Source organism: Musa acuminata, chromosome BXJ2-9, assembly GCF_036884655.1.
Source record: "Musa acuminata AAA Group cultivar baxijiao chromosome BXJ2-9, Cavendish_Baxijiao_AAA, whole genome shotgun sequence".
NCBI classification, from domain to species: domain Eukaryota; kingdom Viridiplantae; phylum Streptophyta; class Magnoliopsida; order Zingiberales; family Musaceae; genus Musa; species Musa acuminata.
This window is the reverse complement of record NC_088346.1, coordinates 13,172,626-13,189,658: the sequence shown is the minus strand read 5'-3', so window position 1 is coordinate 13,189,658 and position 17,033 is coordinate 13,172,626. Positions and strand designations below refer to the sequence as shown.

At 39.1% G+C, this 17,033-nt stretch overlaps 1 protein-coding gene across 1 annotated transcript; it reads left to right on the top strand.

The window, feature by feature from the left end:
- Nucleotides 1-1,136: 1,136 nt before the first annotated feature.
- LOC103973944 (uncharacterized) lies at nt 1,137-10,627 on the top strand. Its single transcript, XM_009388622.3, has 8 exons — nt 1,137-2,062; nt 3,048-3,124; nt 3,684-3,852; nt 5,853-5,941; nt 8,495-8,659; nt 8,827-8,904; nt 9,714-9,817; nt 10,268-10,627. The coding sequence occupies exons 1-8, from the start codon at nt 1,396-1,398 to the stop codon at nt 10,371-10,373; spliced, it is 1,455 nt and encodes a 484-aa protein (XP_009386897.2). The 5' UTR covers nt 1,137-1,395; the 3' UTR covers nt 10,374-10,627.
- Nucleotides 10,628-17,033: the final 6,406 nt, after the last annotated feature.

Sequence of the window (17,033 nt, the reverse complement as noted above, 5' to 3'; positions counted from 1 at the left end):
TGAAGCTCTAACAGCAGGATCACCATCGCAGCCTCCGGAGATCATCCCTTTGCCAGTGTCATCGTTTGAATCAGCTGCAACATTGTCATCAACATGAGGAACTAGCTTGTCAGGACATGGCTGACCTTTTTGTGCAGCGGAATGGATGCTCTGAGGACGACTGCTTGCGGGTTGCACTCTCAGATGGCTTGTTCAGCCAACTTCATTCCAAGACTCGGCGGCACTTCGAGTGGGAGGTCACGGAGAGCAAGTGGCTGTACTTGAACTGGGCTATTCGATCGAGTATTCGAAGCAATGGAGGGAGTTTGAGGTCGAACAGTTGGCGTACAAGTCAGGGATGGTCCAGTTTTGACGGGGATTGACGATACACCTCAAGTCTTGGATTCATCCTTGCTGTTGATTCAGCAGCTGAGCGATTCCGGTGACTGAATTGGTAGTGGTGCTGAGGATTGCTGTCCTGCTGTTGTTAGAGTAATCGCAAGAAGCCCATACATTCCAATTGCCCGACAAAGGTGCTCCCGAACTCAACCATGAAACAAACGACGACCGCAGCGGCGCCCATATGTCGTTCCTCCTCCAAAACGCCCCCATTTGGAATCTCACCACCTCGCGCTACCGCAAGAAGGAGGAGGAAAGGGCCGCCTTATGTCTATCGACCACGGTTTCAGGTTCTTGAAGCAGAAGAACCTGAAACCGTTCAAGAACCTGAAACCGTACCCATTCCCATTGATCCGACCGAGCCCCATGATCCTGGAACCCAAAGGTAGCAGCTTGGCGGGGGCAACAGTTGCAGCCGGAAGCGAGCACCCGAGAATATGCGATTTGGGCATGCGGGATTGGAGGGCGGCCGGAGCTGAAGCGGGTCGAGTTCAAGAACGGAATCATGGCCGGCAGAGAAGGCGCTCCGTGGCCAAGAATTAATCGGGAGTTCGTCGGGACAGAGCCCGTGGAACCCACTCGCACAAACAAGGAAAGCAAATGCGAGGCTGACAAGGCCGTGTTTTGTGTTTCTGCAAATGAAAACAGAGTTCCTAGTTTTGTCTTGTTTTCCTGTTTTTGCTTTTAAAAATATGTTTCCAAACATGTAATAGTACAACTACTCCATCCTACAAGCCAATAAAAGAGGAGAGGAGAGATGGACACCAGACTTCTATTCCATTCCCATTCAAAGCCGGCATGTAGAAAGAATTCCATGTTCTGTTTACACGCCTTCGATTAGGGTTAGGGTTCTCCAAGAATTCCACCGGGTTGATCGATTCCGTCCTCTTCTTCTCCAATTCGCCCATCGATTTCACAGGGCACCCACCCGACCACCTACCATTCATCCGATTCCTCTTCCGTCTCCGCTGTTTCTTGCGGAGTTCCCTAGTTCTTCTTGGTTTGATTCGGGCGGCGATGATGGAGACCTCAGGCGCAAGCTCCGATCCCTACAGAAGCCAGGCCGGTGGCGGAGGCGGTTCGTCGAGGAGGTTCCGGATCCGGTTTTCGCCGTCCAATTTGATCCGGGCGCCGCTCTCGACGCTGTTGGAGTACTCCGGGATCTTGCGGACTCGGGCGGGCCACTCGGAGGGCGAGATCATGGTCGGTGAGTCCATGCGCGACCATGGCCCTGGTCGGATTGGGGAGTCGTCTCTCCCTGGCGTCGGTGGAAGCGGCAGCGGGGAGGTGGCTATAAGGATAATTGGGGTCGGGGATCACGAGGGTTCAAGGGTGGGGCCGAACCCGGTGCAGCCCTTGGCTGTTGGGCCATGCCGGGAGGGGAACCCTGGTGGTGCTGGTGTATCGAGCGAGCTGCTTGGCACTTTGCCTGAAAGGCATGGAAGAGATGGAGGGAGCGATATTGGCGTTGGGGAAATAGGACCTTCTTCTTCTTCTTCTTTGCCGGCATCCATTTTGGGCGGCGGCGGTCAGAGCGCGGATGGTGAGGTGAACAATGCAGGTGGTAACGGCAGAGATTCAGCATACCAGAGATATGACATACAACAGGTTGCTAGGTGGATCGAGCAGGTACTGCCGTTCTCGTTGCTTCTATTGGTGGTGTTCATCAGACAGCATCTGCAAGGTATTTGTTTTTGGATTCTGCCCTTTAATATTTAGCTGTTATAATTTATTTGGTTCTAGATCTTAGAATGGAGTATTGACATGCCATTTTGCATGAATATCGGGCTTCATTCTTTGAATATCTATCAGTATTGTCAGAGAATATACTTTCACCATTATTTTCTTTTTTACCTGAGACTATTTATTGTACATTCTCAAACAGCAATGGACTTATTGGTTCCTGAGTTTGAGAAGGTGCAAACAAATGTTTATCTAAATTCATTGACGTTGTCTAATGAGGAAATGTTTCGAGTTCATAGTTGCAATGATGTAGCTCCTTTTTCCACTTTCTGTACATATGTTTCTTTATCCATTCTCAACTTTGCAGTTGTTTAACCCTTAACTTTTATTGGCAAAGAATAACTCTCTCGAAGTGCTGAGGTTTTCATGTGATTCTCAGTCAGCTATACATCTCATGCATGCTTTCTTTTCTAGGATAGAAATTAGATAGTCAAATATGTAGTTCAGAATTGTAGAAATGGGTTGTTGATCCAGTAACAATTCTTATTTTACTTGGGTGTGAATGATATCTTGGTCTAGGCCTTGGTTGGTGCATGCATCTTGTTACCATATGTTGCAAGTAAGCGTTCATGTAGATTCTGTTGTCCAGCATTCTCTTGTGTCATTTATTTTCTAATTGTAAACAAAACCTATCTATGGTACAGTATGTTACATGATGTTAGCTTAGTTAATTGCTCTCTTTATCCTTATTGATGAGCTTTTTGACTGAACAGCTTCTCTATTGCGAATTAGGATGATGAAGCTCTCTTACTTTTTTTTATGCTCTAGCAATTTTCTGTGCTCTATATTTAAGACTTTTAAATTAGCTGAAGAAGTTAACTATGTGTTGTTAGCACTTTTTTCTTCGCAACTGTTGCACGCAAAAGTGTATGTATTTTCTTTCCTCTTTTAACTTTGTTATGTATGGCTTTGAAAAAAATGTGCAGGTTTCTTTGTCACTATCTGGATTGCTGCTGTGATGTTTAAGTCAAATGATATTTTGAGAAAGCAAACTGCTTTAAAGGTTGGTTATAGTTCTATTGTGGATCTTTTAAATTTGTTTAACCTTATGATGTGTGAAAATAATTTTGGACCTTTCTTCTTAATCATCACATATTTGTGGATATTAATGGAAGAAGTAGAAGTTTTATTGACAGAAACATGCAATCCATTCTTTTTAAATGTATTACGTCTAATGCTTCTCCGAGGAGAGTCTTATGGTGGTCCAATAATTGATTTATTTGGCATTTATTTTGCATTTATGTGCTGAACTATTTTCACACTACTGGAAAGAGGGACATAGAAGGGGTAGGAGTGGGACAGGTTTGAGCACTTAGATGGGTTCATTAGAATTTAATTGGACTGCTACATAGTGTTCTGTTTTTTTGACCTGTGCCATTAGTTTTCTGTTATTATTTGGAGGTGTATGACTATCCTATCTGCTTAACTTAGATTCTGAAGCTTTCCATCTTATATTATAAGACTGATAACATTGGTCACTTATTTCTCCATGAAGTGTTATATCTTAGAACCATGATCATCATTATGATTTGTATTTCTGACAATTTCATTGATCATTGCAGGGAGAGCGAAAAATATCTGTACTTGTTGGAATTACACTAGTTTTCATGATTCATGTGTTTGGAGTCTACTGGTGGTACAGGAATGAGGGCCTTCTGTACCCACTGGTCATGCTTCCTCCTAAAGAAGTACCTCCATTTTGGCATGCCATATTTATTATCATGGTTAATGGTATTTTACTCTGATGGTCACTGTCATCTTTGGTTGTTATGTCTTTTATGCACCTTAACTTTTGCATCTGTTTATTATTATACTATGCTATAGCTTAATTTTCTCATAGTGATTAACCTTCAACTGATTTTTCACAATGCTATATTTCATGCTCTTTATCTAGCTTCGATCTTTAGCTTGACTTATTTGAAATCAGTTTTTGTTGTTGTGTTCATTAGCAATTTGTACCTAAGACAATTGACATCAGGTTAATCATTAGTTATTGAGGACACTTCATGTTTTTGTCTTGTGATGAAGGTGGCAGAAAGAGAAGGGGATTAGGTTGAAATGATGACGAAGGAAAGAGAGGGGGTGGGGAGGGGATTAAGATCGGCATAGCGGTTTCTCAGTTTATAAATTGATTTCCAGTCTTGGTGTCTGTATAAAAAGGAAAATCCAATGCACAAGGATATGGCATCTGGGGAGGGTCAATGTACATAACCTTACGCTTACAAATAGACATGTTGTTTTCCTTAGTCAAAGCCTGGTTGTTCAGATTGCAGGATCATAAAACCAATCCGTACTAGCTAAAGTGACTGGGATCTCGAGTTGGATTGGATCATGGCTTTTTAGGGTATTCTGATGTTATGATATGCTGACCTGTCTTTCTGCTTATAAAGCAAAGTAAGAGACTTGTTGATTCATTTCATGCTTATATGACATCAGAGTTCAACAATTTATGGCATTACCACAAGCAATCACTGTGAAAATGTTTATAGATTCTTGCACCATGCTATCTCCATCTATCACTAGATTCCCCCCTCCCCCCCCCCCGAAAAAAATGGATCCTTCAGTGGAGTTCTACTGATACCTTGGTTAGAATAGGTGTGACACTTGGGATTAGTGCAGCGAGAGAGGCAGAGAAACATCTAAGAGAAGTTTATTAGTAAGGATAAATTTGATGGCTATTATTTTGACTAGCAATGCTGCATTCAAAGAAGCTTAATAGAGTGAAAAGATCCACGCAGCCGGCCACTAGTACATGAACCTTTCAATAAGAAGTTATTAATGGATCAATAATAGGTTATAAATTTTTTATGCTACTCTATACACACTTTCTTAATGAATAAACACTGCTTTTCTCTGATTTTAAAAGTTTGGGATCAAAGTTTATGCTACATAACTTGACTGAAAATAATCAAATCTTATTTATTTTTAAGTTGTCAAATTCTTACTAGAAAATGTACTTACAAAAAAAAAAAAAAAAGAAATTTGCTTGCAACTGTTGCTGTTTGTAGAATTGTCATTCTTGGTATTACCATTTTGGACGAACTTTATGTCCTCAAAAGAATGAAAATTAATCCGAAAAGATTTGGGAGCATTTCCAATGCAAGTTGAATGTAGTGGTTCATGCAACTTATGAAGAGAAGCAAGGTGCAAGAAGATATCACCTCGTATCTTATTTCGTGCCATGCCACTATACAGTTGTTTGCTTGTGTAGACATCTGTATCAAATAATTATTTACTTCCAACCTACTCAGGCTCTTCCCACACCCTATAGGGCAGGAATCTTATGTGCTGGGCCCCTTCTCTAACAATTCTCCAATGGTTTCTGTTGATTTTGATATTCAGAAAAATACAAGCATATGAAAATTTTAAAATAAGAGCTATAAAGTTATAAAAGGCTACCTACTGAATAGAAGATAATAAGACTTTTTTTTAAATATTTTTATTACTGCTCCCCTTAGTGGTGACGCAGAGGTCTCATTCAGGTGTTGAAGGATAATTACATTTCTGTAATTGGTGTTCTTTTTTGTAAGATATATCACCTTGTAATTTGTACTTAAAGTGGCGGCAGTAGTTAGATGTTTAACATCTTTTAGTATCAATAATTTAGAACTGCTCAGAAAGTAGTCTTTCTTAAGTTTATTGCATTCTTGTTATAAATTCCTTTGGAACTGTCTTAATGAAATCATTGTGTTATATGAATCACAGCTCATAACTGATTTTATTGTTATCAGATACATTGGTGCGCCAGGCTGCTATGGTGGTCAAGTGTGTGCTCTTGATGTATTACAAAAATAGTAGGGGCCGTAAATATCGTAAGCAGGTACTCAACCTTTTCTTTCACATTTATGATTTATGTTTGTAGAAATATTATTTCTAGTTGCTTTTTTATTGTTAGCTTATGACATAGGTCTCCTATGTATAGTTTCTGAGCTTGGACATGGCAACAACATCTAATGACAATCGGTATTTAGTACTTTTGGATAGGAAAGTTAATTGATCGAAACATTGTTCAGAGAGTCGAACAAGGATAGCTATGGTGAAGAAGGGCATTGAATATAGTTTTTGATCATCATGTGCCTCCTAAGTGAAAAGAAGAATTCTATAAGACAGTTGTAAGTCCAATTATACTTATTTGAACTCTAGGTAGCTAGAAAACAGCATATTCAAAATTGTTTGTGTATTCAAGACGAGGATGTAGATGGATGTATGACATTGTTATAGAATAAAAAGTAATCCTTTTACCGGCCTAACAACGAACTGACACATGACCAATCCTTTTTGAGTGGCCCTGTTTGATACAACCTTTTTTTGTTTCTAATTTAGGGTTAAACCCCCCACCGCTCCCCTCTTTTTCCTCTCTCTCTCTCTCTCAAATCTCTCTCATACCTCACACCACCTTATCTCCCTTACCTCTTGATGCCCTTCGCCATTGACATGCACTCCGTTGCTTTCTTTGCTTGCAGCAAGCTACCATTCAACTGCTCGCCCTATCACAGACTTGGCTGGAGTTGCCCAAGTCATGAGGCACCGTTGCGGCAAAGTTACGAACTTAACTAAAGTTGCATAAGTCGTGAAGCACCCTTGCGCTAACTCCTCGGACTTAGCTGAGATTGCCTAAGTCATGAGGTGCCTTTGCGACATATGCGTCCGCAAAGGTTCAGCTTAGTTGCAACCTCGTACAAGTCCCGAAGGATCTGTAAAACAGAAAGTTGATTAGATTGAAAATGAGCGATGAATAAGTCCCGATGTTTCGCGAAGAGGGAAGCTTTACAAGCAATTCAACGAGCACCTTGAATGTAAGAGAGAAAATAGAGGAATGAGAAAACAAGGACTTTAGAAGGTAGGACGAACAATTGCAAGTCCATAAACAACTGTTCACCGGGTGCCGGGTGCGAAGGTAAGTTCCCGTCAAGTTAACGTGCGAACTTGTGAAGATTGTTCAACGCCCGATGATATATCAGCCCCATCCAGCCTTGTGCCACATGGGGGGTTCCAGGGTGTTGAGATAACTGACGTTTTGCGTACAGTTGCAGTTTGCAGAAATCAAGCCGTGGCACGCGAAAACGGAGTCATTTTGTGGTAGTTCGGCTCGACACGGTGAGTGACCGCACTGCAGCGCTGCGAACTGTCGTTGCTTACATTTTCCAAGCAAAAACATACAAAACCAAGGCAAAACATGCTACCATGTCTCTGTACAAGCATGCAAAAGTGACAAACGGTTCGTTGAACGAAGTTGTTGCGGGTGCGCGACGACCGTTCATGACAGCCCGGTACTTATCCTCTTCTTCACTATCTCTTCCTTTTCCTTCTCCTCCTCCCTCTCTCCCTCTTCCTCCTCCTCCCCTTTGCCTCCAACCTCCTTCTCTGTACAGCCCATCATATACCTGTGTACCATTTGTTGGTATGCTGGTATGTGCTAGGCCCATATCAGTCTGGTCAGCAACTGGTATGAATCCATTATCTGATTTTTTAAACCATGGTTACCACTTTATATTCCAGTTTACTTTTTCTGATCTAATAATAAAAGTGAATCAAGTGATTGGACATGCAGCCAAATGTAGTCCTAGATTCTTTTATTCCTTTTATCTTTTCACAAATGTATAAGATAGTGTTACAGCTTATAGGCCATCCATTTATGTCAGGTCGACGAAATAGATACCTAGATATAAGCCTGAATGTGAAGTAAAGTAAGACAAAAACATGTTGCACTGCACCTATGCTTGACCTTTGTGATAATTGGAAACAAGCAGATGAAAATAAAAATGACCTGGAGACATTTAGCAAATCAAAATGTGATTTGCCTTACACTGAATGAATCACATTATGTGTGGTTAATAGGATTCCCAATAGGATCCTATTGGGGATCCCCAATAGCTGGAGACAAGAGATTCATATGAGAACTAAGTAAATGAGCCTCTGCTTGAGCACAGGTGTATGAAGTATGAACAGCGTTTTGATCCCATCAAAGTCTGCATTGAACCCCTTCAAGCTAATGGGTGTAAACAAATAGCGCATCCCTCCACTAAAATAGGTTGGATTTCCTGTATGCATAATTTGTGCAGGGTGGGTGCTCTATTCAATAATACAGGATGGCATTTACATATATGTTCACTGAATATTTCCTTGCATCTGATTTGTGAATTAAATTTAAGAAATAACCACCACTTAATTTTAAACTAATGTGCAAGCGACTAGAAAGATGTAAAAATGATATTGCTTCTGCAAAATGGAAAGTCAGTAGTTATTCTAGCTTCTATTTGGGGCTTATCTCTGTTTTTAATAAATACCTTTTTAACTTATTGTTTTCTTTTTAAAAAGTTGTATCAATTTTTGAAGAAGGCATATTTATTAGTATTTTTCTTTACATTATTAGGGTCAAATGCTAACTCTTATAGAGTATTTCTTGCTGCTGTACCGTGCCTTGTTGCCGACACCTGTTTGGTACCGATTCTTCTTAAACAAAGAATATGGAAGCCTCTTTTCTTCTCTGACTACAGGACTATACCTTACCTTTAAGCTGACTTCAGTTGTGGAGAAGGTATGATGGCATTCCACCGCTTTATATGATATTAACTTTTGAGTTTATGTTTGTTTTGTTTTTGATGTTGGAAGAGTCAAGCAAGCCCTCAAAATTTCAGCACCCACAGGTTTTACTTTTTTAAAAGATGTGGTTTGAACCTTTGACATTTTCAAATTTGATTCTAGGTTCAATCCTTTGTTGCTGCATTGAAGGCACTATCACGGAAAGAAGTACTTTATGGCTCCTATGCAACAATGGAACAGGTCTCAGTTCTTTCCCACCATTAACAAACCTTGTTATTGGATTGTTGGCTTGAGGAACTAATTCTGATAAGATGCTTCACAAAAGCTATCATTTACTGGTGGAAACAAACTCTAAATCTCAGCTCTAATTTAATAAGTTACATTAGGTCATTGTGATTGTTTGTTTTATTAGCCCTTTGGCCATCTATCATTGCTCGTAGAGCTAGCACTAGGTCTTTCTTTTGATATGATTTTGAACCACTATGTTGTGACAGCTGACTAGTGATATATATGTTGCCAACATTAAGCCACAGCCTTCGCCATGTGTTATTCTCTGGTAGTTGGTTCACTTTCTGCAAACTACCATTTTAAAACTTTTTATAATGGTTTTATCTATCTTGTCAATTTAGTTATGAAATAGTTATCTATCATGTATAGATATTCTTTTAAATGAATTCCATGCATCTTTCTAATATAAAAAGTTGAATTCTATTAACATCAAGAACTCTGCAATAATTGAAGCCATTTTACAAGGTGAGTAGGCCAAGCTTATAGCTCTCCACAAGATTGCAGCATCTGTTGGGTTGTTGGGTTGCACCAAAGAAGGAATGTTATGAATTTAAGATTTGCATTATGATGACACTGGAAAATGTTGCAACACTTGTCATCAAAATATAATCCGAAATAACCTGCAAATTTTAATCATCTTGTTTCTTGTTTGTAGTTTTTTATTATGTTACTTGTGCAAGATGAGGGATAACCTGTTTGTATCAGTTAGGCAAGAAAATAAGGATATTACTATGCACTCACATGTTATGGAACTTATGCAGGTAATTGCTGCTGGCGATCTGTGTGCTATTTGCCAGGAGAAGATGCATGCTCCTATCCTACTCAGCTGTAAACACATCTTCTGCGAGGACTGCGTCTCTGAATGGTAAATGTCTATTCCCTTCGTCAGTTTATGTCAGCAGTCAGTTTCTGGAAGAGAGGAGTTCCTCTTAGATTCTTAAACTAAACAAATTTTTTGAAGCCAAATCACAAACACCAACACCCATCACTGTATGCCTCTTAATCCAGTCTGCAGCCGCATTACCGGTTTCTTTGAGGTAGACCTAACAGTTAGTCTGATACGGATGCCACCTAAGCTGTGCTACAAGCTTTTCCTATATATTTCAGTTGCCTAAATAAAGAACAGACAGTAATGGTGCTTGTTTGTTTTTCTTTGCTATTAATATAGTGGAGAAAATTTTCAAGCTTCTGGTACTTGTGCCTAGTTTAGCAGTGTTTAAACATGTTCCCAGTTATATTTTATTATACATACAATCATGCACATGCAGTAGTCAGATTCTGAGAGTTAAAAAGACCCATCCTTGTATCTTTTCAGGTTTGAGAGAGAAAGGACATGCCCGTTGTGTAGAGCATTGGTGAAACCAGCAGACCTTAGGTCATTCGGCGATGGTTCCACGAGCTTATTTTTCCAGCTGTTCTGATTTGTACAATAGCAAAAACCTATTTGATGCCGAATTATGCTCAGGAATTAGAAGCTAGGCCTTCGATGTTGTACGTGCCAACCTCCTTGGTATTCGGCCACGTGTTCTTGAGAGCCACAAAAATTTGATGAGGAAGCTGTTTGTCCACACTCCCGTGTCCTCCTATCTACATAGGGGAGGGTCCTCTGCTCGTATTCGGAAACTCCATGTATTAACATTGGTAGTGAATGGTACATGGATTCAAGTTTTCTTAAGAGTCTCTGCCTTTGCTGATACACTCTAGTCCGTAACATGTAAATAGTCAAATCATATAAGTGTACGCTCGCATCTCATTTGGAGTCATGTAAGCCTCAGTGTGAGTTGGTTGGTATCTACGATCTTTCATGGAGAATTCTCATTGCCCAACGAAGTCTCCAAGCGAAGTCAAATCTGTAAAAAAACAGAAAGGATTGTATCGGTTGTAAAAAAAGAGAAAAAAAAAAGATTGGTCCAGCAATCGACACAATGAAATGGTGTGCAGATACATGTATAAATTGCAAGTGTTGTAGATGGAAAAACTTAGCGAAAACGGACGTGATTTATTTGACAAAATTAAGTATGGATGAATCGAGTTGAGCCACTAGCTTACGACGCTGCCAGGTGGTGGCAAACTATCCGTCGAAACTTGAACGAGGATCCCCTCCAACGCTTGTTGGAAGCTGAATCCTCCGATCTCGCTTGTTGACGGTGCATCCTTTCCCTCCCTACGTCTCAGTCGAGGGGGTAGAATTGGAGAGGATCCCACCGGCCATGGGATTCAGGGGGCTACGGTTGTGGGGCGGCCCACCTTCTTGGGCGTTGACGATCGGGTTATGATTGGGTAATGTTTTTGTGGCGGGCACCCGCGAATTTTACGGCGACGGGGTATTTGAATCAAAACATATACCCATATTATATCTAGAATGTTTTAACTAAGTTGGGTAGATATCCGGACTTCTAATAACAAAGACCTAAGGATAATACCGCCTTCATTACTTTCTTTCGCAAAACCTAAAAGTAAAAAAGATAAAGCTACAAATGAATTAGATTAAAATCAAACTTTGACAAATATATTTTAACTGCATTAGGTTATAATTTATAAATATTTTTTTGGATAATTTTATCTAGAAAAGTAGCTCTTAATCAATTTTTATATGATAGCACCTTGTCTTTTTAAATCTTGTAAGGGAGGGGAAATATTTGTTGGATCGATGTATGATAGTCTAGTAAGCATAAGGAACAAGACTTATCTTCTTTGTTCGCTCATATGGATATAAGTTCAAGAGAGGTTATTACAAGTGATCTCCTCTTATTGTTTACATGGACAAGAGCCTATCAAGGATAGTTAGAGCTATCACCTCATACAATATTCATAGAACATTCTCTCTCATTTTATCCACTATAAAATATTATTTTTCTTATAATAATAGAGGTCAATTAGTGTTTTACCGCTTCCACCTTATTTCACCTTACCTCGGAGGTTAATTTAGGCTTCTGAGGGATCAACATAAGAAACCCACACTCAACCTCGATCCTCATGAAGATAATTTACTAAAGTGCGTGAGCACACATATATTGATATCGAGAGACCTCTAATGACACCTCATCGTTCTTATACATGTATAGTCGAACCATATCGGGCTAACTAGGAACGTTACCGGTTCTTCTCCTAACACTCCTAAAATAACAAAAGAACATATATGTCCTTGTTATTTAAGAATTATTACATGATTTATATAAGTCCTTTGTGCTTTGTTATAAATCATCGTTCAAAGTCCCTAAAATCATCTAAAAATATAAAAAGTAAATTGTATCACTAGTTTTATCTATATTAAAAGATTAAGGTGAGCTGAACAATTATGTTGCATTCTGTTTAAATGATCGTTGAAGGAAAAAATATGATATAAATAGTCAGTTCATTAATTCTGTTTAAATTTTATTTTATTTTTGTGGCTTCACTCTTATTGGTATCCATTTAATAGAGTCAATTTAACATTACTAGATATATTTAAAAAAAAAATAAAACTGCACTTTAAACATTTAATTATTTTTAAATTTTAACTCAAATTCAAAGGCACAAAAAATGAAAGTATTAATTTATGAGGCATATATATGCAACATATTGGATAAAATTTCCTAAAAAATATTTAATTTTTACTTTTTCATGCAAAGCGTCCTCCTTTTGCTTCATTCCTAAGCATTTCTTATTTTCTAAAAAATGGGATTACACCGATCGTCACCTTCATCTCTCATATATCGTTTTTACCCTTGCTCTCCTTTGTTGCCCTTGAGCATACCCTCGCACCTTATCCAAGAGAGGAATCTTGGAACTATAGCCATCTCCTTGCCTTTGGTAATGATGAGGCCTCGAAATGAGACACAAGGGCCTCATGTGTGGGATGGAGTCGGCAAGCAACGAAGTGAAGACAAAAAGTAATGGGACGAAGGTGATGCCCGACGGAACGAAGGATAAATATAATACCATCTTTTATAAAATTAGAGGTGCTCTACGCAAATAAAGTAAAAAGAGAACCCTCTTTGTCAAAAAATAAAAATAATATTTGATGTACTTATATAATGGTCATTTTTATTTGTAACCCCTTTTTACTATCTACAACCTCATTTAAAATTTTTTAATATATCAAAAATATTTCTTTATAAATAAATATAAATGTCTCTTTTCTTCTTCTTTTTTTCCTTCGTATTTTGAGTGGTAGGTGATGAGCGATGGGTGAACAACATATAGCAATGGGCAAGTGACATTTAGGAGAAGGTGCACTCTGCTAGGGTTTTGCCGAGGTTTCTCTTTGTTGTGACGAGCAAGATCATGAGAATGTAAATACTCATGGAGAAGGCATTGATGCTACTCTTGTCTGATATTCACATCAATCGAAATCGATTTACTTGGGAGATTGCCTAATTTTATGCTCCAGAACCTAATTCCCAGTCTTGGATTAACTTTAAATCTTTAAATCTTTGAATCTTTGAATCTTTGTTCTTTGTCATAGCAACCAAAGAAAGAACCAAATTATCTCAAGGACATAATGAATATAGCATTGGAAGCCTTACATGAGAATAAGTGCAAGGATAAGGACTTCAAAGGCATTAACTTGAGTGGCATCAAGTGATGTCTTCCTCTTGGTTAAGTGACGAGTGCGTTGGGAAATTTGAGCGACATCACGTACATAGTAGAAGAATAGAAAAATAAAATTCTTAAATTTTTCAAAGATGTATTCGTTCTCGTGCGAAGTTGGTGCGCAAAAACCTGTAAAATTAAAAAAACTACGTGTAAGAGAATTACATAGGGGGATCGTATATCCCTGAAAATCTATAGGTCCGTGGGAGAGGATGAAGGAGGTCAATTGTCTTCTTATCTAGCGATGATCCACACTGTAAGGGCTGTGAAGATACTCAAATTGCTACAAAAAACTCTTCTTCATGTGCACCATGTAATCAAGAAGGGGCTACCTCTTATTGTTGTCCACACGTCCCAAATAGGGGATGTAGTATGAGAAGGAGAGGGAGAGAGGAGAATAGGAGGAGACAGCCAAAAAGAACCTCTAATATATGGGTCTTTAGTTCTCTCCTATTTATAAAGACCCCTTGTCAACTTAATCCTAATGGATCCTACCATATTGGGTATTGGATATGAGAGAGACTACATAAGCTTCTTAAATTAGTAGGACTCTATCCAATAATCTCTTATTAGCTCTTATTGGATCTCATTCATAGGATCCAATAATTTAGGGGCTTATTGGATATCCAATAAGATAAGGGTTCCAACGGATATCTCATATATGAACCTCTACTCATCGCAATGTCTACCATATGTATGTGACCCTCTAGGCTCAATATCGAGCTTGCCATGAGTCATACATGTCAGAACTTCTTTTAGCTCTGTGAATTATTATCTTCATAATAATTCACTTGACTCATCGACTTCAGTTACCATATACCTATAGTCTCTCATCCATCTAATATCCCAGAGACTGTATACCGAGTATGGTGCAGTCAGACTCATACAGTTTCTACATGAGTCTCACTCTAATCGGATTCTCTTGGAAACTCTTTCTCTCAATCCGAATAACCCTAGCCAGGGATTTGTTTGAGCAAGAATACATGAGATATTCCTCTCATTACACTAAGAGCAGATGATCCCTTATCGACACTCAATAGCTCTCGTAAGATTGGCTACCACTCTCGATAATCGATTGTGCTAGATTTGAAACCTCCAAAACTATAAGTCTGGTATCAAAGAGTGAAGTACTCATACAGGACATCCTTAGTATTTGAAGTCTAAGGACCAGATATATCATTGGGATGACGGAATCACTGTTTGACAATAAGACATCATCAATTATTCAATATTCCGCAAGCAGATCAATCAGTGAACTCATTCTCCAATGAGCACATGCATTGTATCCCTAGTATCCCCACACGAACAGTTATAAAACTAGCTACATTCATCATATGAACGGGTATATAATACACCGGTCTGTCTTTTTATCTCGATGTCCTTCTCGAGTAACCTATGACTAGGATTATTTAAGATCTGTGTTTAAAGGCGAATCGGTCTTATTATCGTGATCTCATCACGATTTGATTCTCACTGCATAGATCCATGGACATCACAATATATTCATGCAATAGACAATATAAAGTGATAAAATATCAAATAATAAGTAAAAAGACTATGTGTCAAGTCATAGGTGTCATCACTCACGTGATTGGCTTGTAGGGCACCTATGACTAGCAATCTTCCACTTAGCCTAAAGCTAATCACCTTTGTGCCTGATCCCCATCAGACCCTTGTGATGCTTAAAGGCAATCTGCGATAATAACTTTGTCAGTGGATATGTGATGTTAACTTCGAATGAAACTCTTTCCACTACTATATCTCCTTGGGTCACGATCTCTCTGATCAGGTGGAACCTCCTTAGAATGCGCTTAGACTTCTGATGAGACTTGGGTTCCTTTGCTTGAGCAATTGTCTCATTATTGTCATAATATAAGGGAATCAGCTCTTCGCTACCTAGCACGACTTCTAGATTTGTAATGAACTTCTTTCTCCAAACTCTCTCCTTTACTGCTTTTGCTGCAGCAATATACTTCGCCTCTGTGGTCGAGTCAGCAGTAGTATCTTACGTAGAACTATTCAAGCATATTGCTCCTTCGTTCAGGGTATATATATACCCCGAATTCGACTTACTATTATCAACATCGGACTAGAAACTCGAGTCTATGTAGCCTTCAACCCTAAGGCTACTATCTCCATATTCCAGTAGAAGATCCTTAGTCATTCTCAAGTACTTAAGGATATACTTTACTGCTTTCTAGTGCTCCAAGTCTGGATCCGCTTGATACCTGCTCGTGACACTCAGAGCATGTGCTATATCAGGTTTGGTATATATCATGATATACATGATAGATCCTATCCTTGAGGCATAGGGTATCATATCCATGTTCCCCCTTTTTTCAGGAGTCTTTGGGGACATATTCCTAGAAAGTGATATCCCACGTCTTATCAGCATGAGACATCTCTTGAAATTTTTCATGCCAAACCTTTTGACAATAGTGTCTATGTACTTGGATTGGAATAAGATAAGCATCCTCTTAGATCCATCTATATAGATCTGAATCCCTAAGATATATGATGCTTCTCCTAAGTCCTTCATAGAGAAGTGTCTAGATAACCAAGACTTTACTATGGATAGCATTCCTACATCATTCTCAACAATCAGAATGTCATCCACATATAACATAAAGAAGTGATAACACTTCCACTTACCTTCATGTATACACAAGGCTCATCTTCGTTTATAACGAAGTCATAAGATTCGATTGCCACATCAAATCTTATGTTCCAACTTCGGGAAGCTTACTTTAGTTCATAAATGAACTTAAGCAACCTACACACCTTATCTGGGTAGTCCTTGGATGCGAATCCCTCAAGCTGTATCATATACACCTCCTTGAGATTGTCATTGAGGAACACAATTTTCACGTCTATTTATTAGATCTCATAATTATAGTGCGCTATAATAGTCAATAGTATTCAGATGGATTTTAGCATGGTTACGGGTGAGAAGGTTTCGTCATAGTCAACACCTTGCCTTTGATGATATTCCTTAGCCACTAGCCTTACTTTATAGGTCTCTACTTTTTCATCTACTTCGATCTTCTTCTTGAAGATCCACTTGCAACCGTTGGGCATAATACCCTCGGGTATATCAATTAGATTTCAAACTTTGTTGGAGTATATGAAATCTATCTCAGGATTCATAACTTCTTGCCACTTCTCGGAGTCTATACTCGTAATAGCCTCCTCGTAGGTCTGAGGATCAATATCCTCGATATCCTCTCCTCTAATATATCTCACATATCTCTCAGGAGGATAAGATACTTTGTCGGACCTATATAAAGTCGAAACTTGTGTGCTAGGTACCTAAACATACTCAAGGAGTGGTGCTTGAGTTAGGTTCTCCAATCTCACTCAACTCTATCACACTCCCTCTATCTCTGCCAAGAATGTGTTCATTCTCGAGGAACACTGCTCTCTTTGCTACAAAGACCTTTTGGTCATCGAGATGATAGAAATAATGCTCACAAGTTCCTTTGGGGTATCCCACGAACTTGCACTGC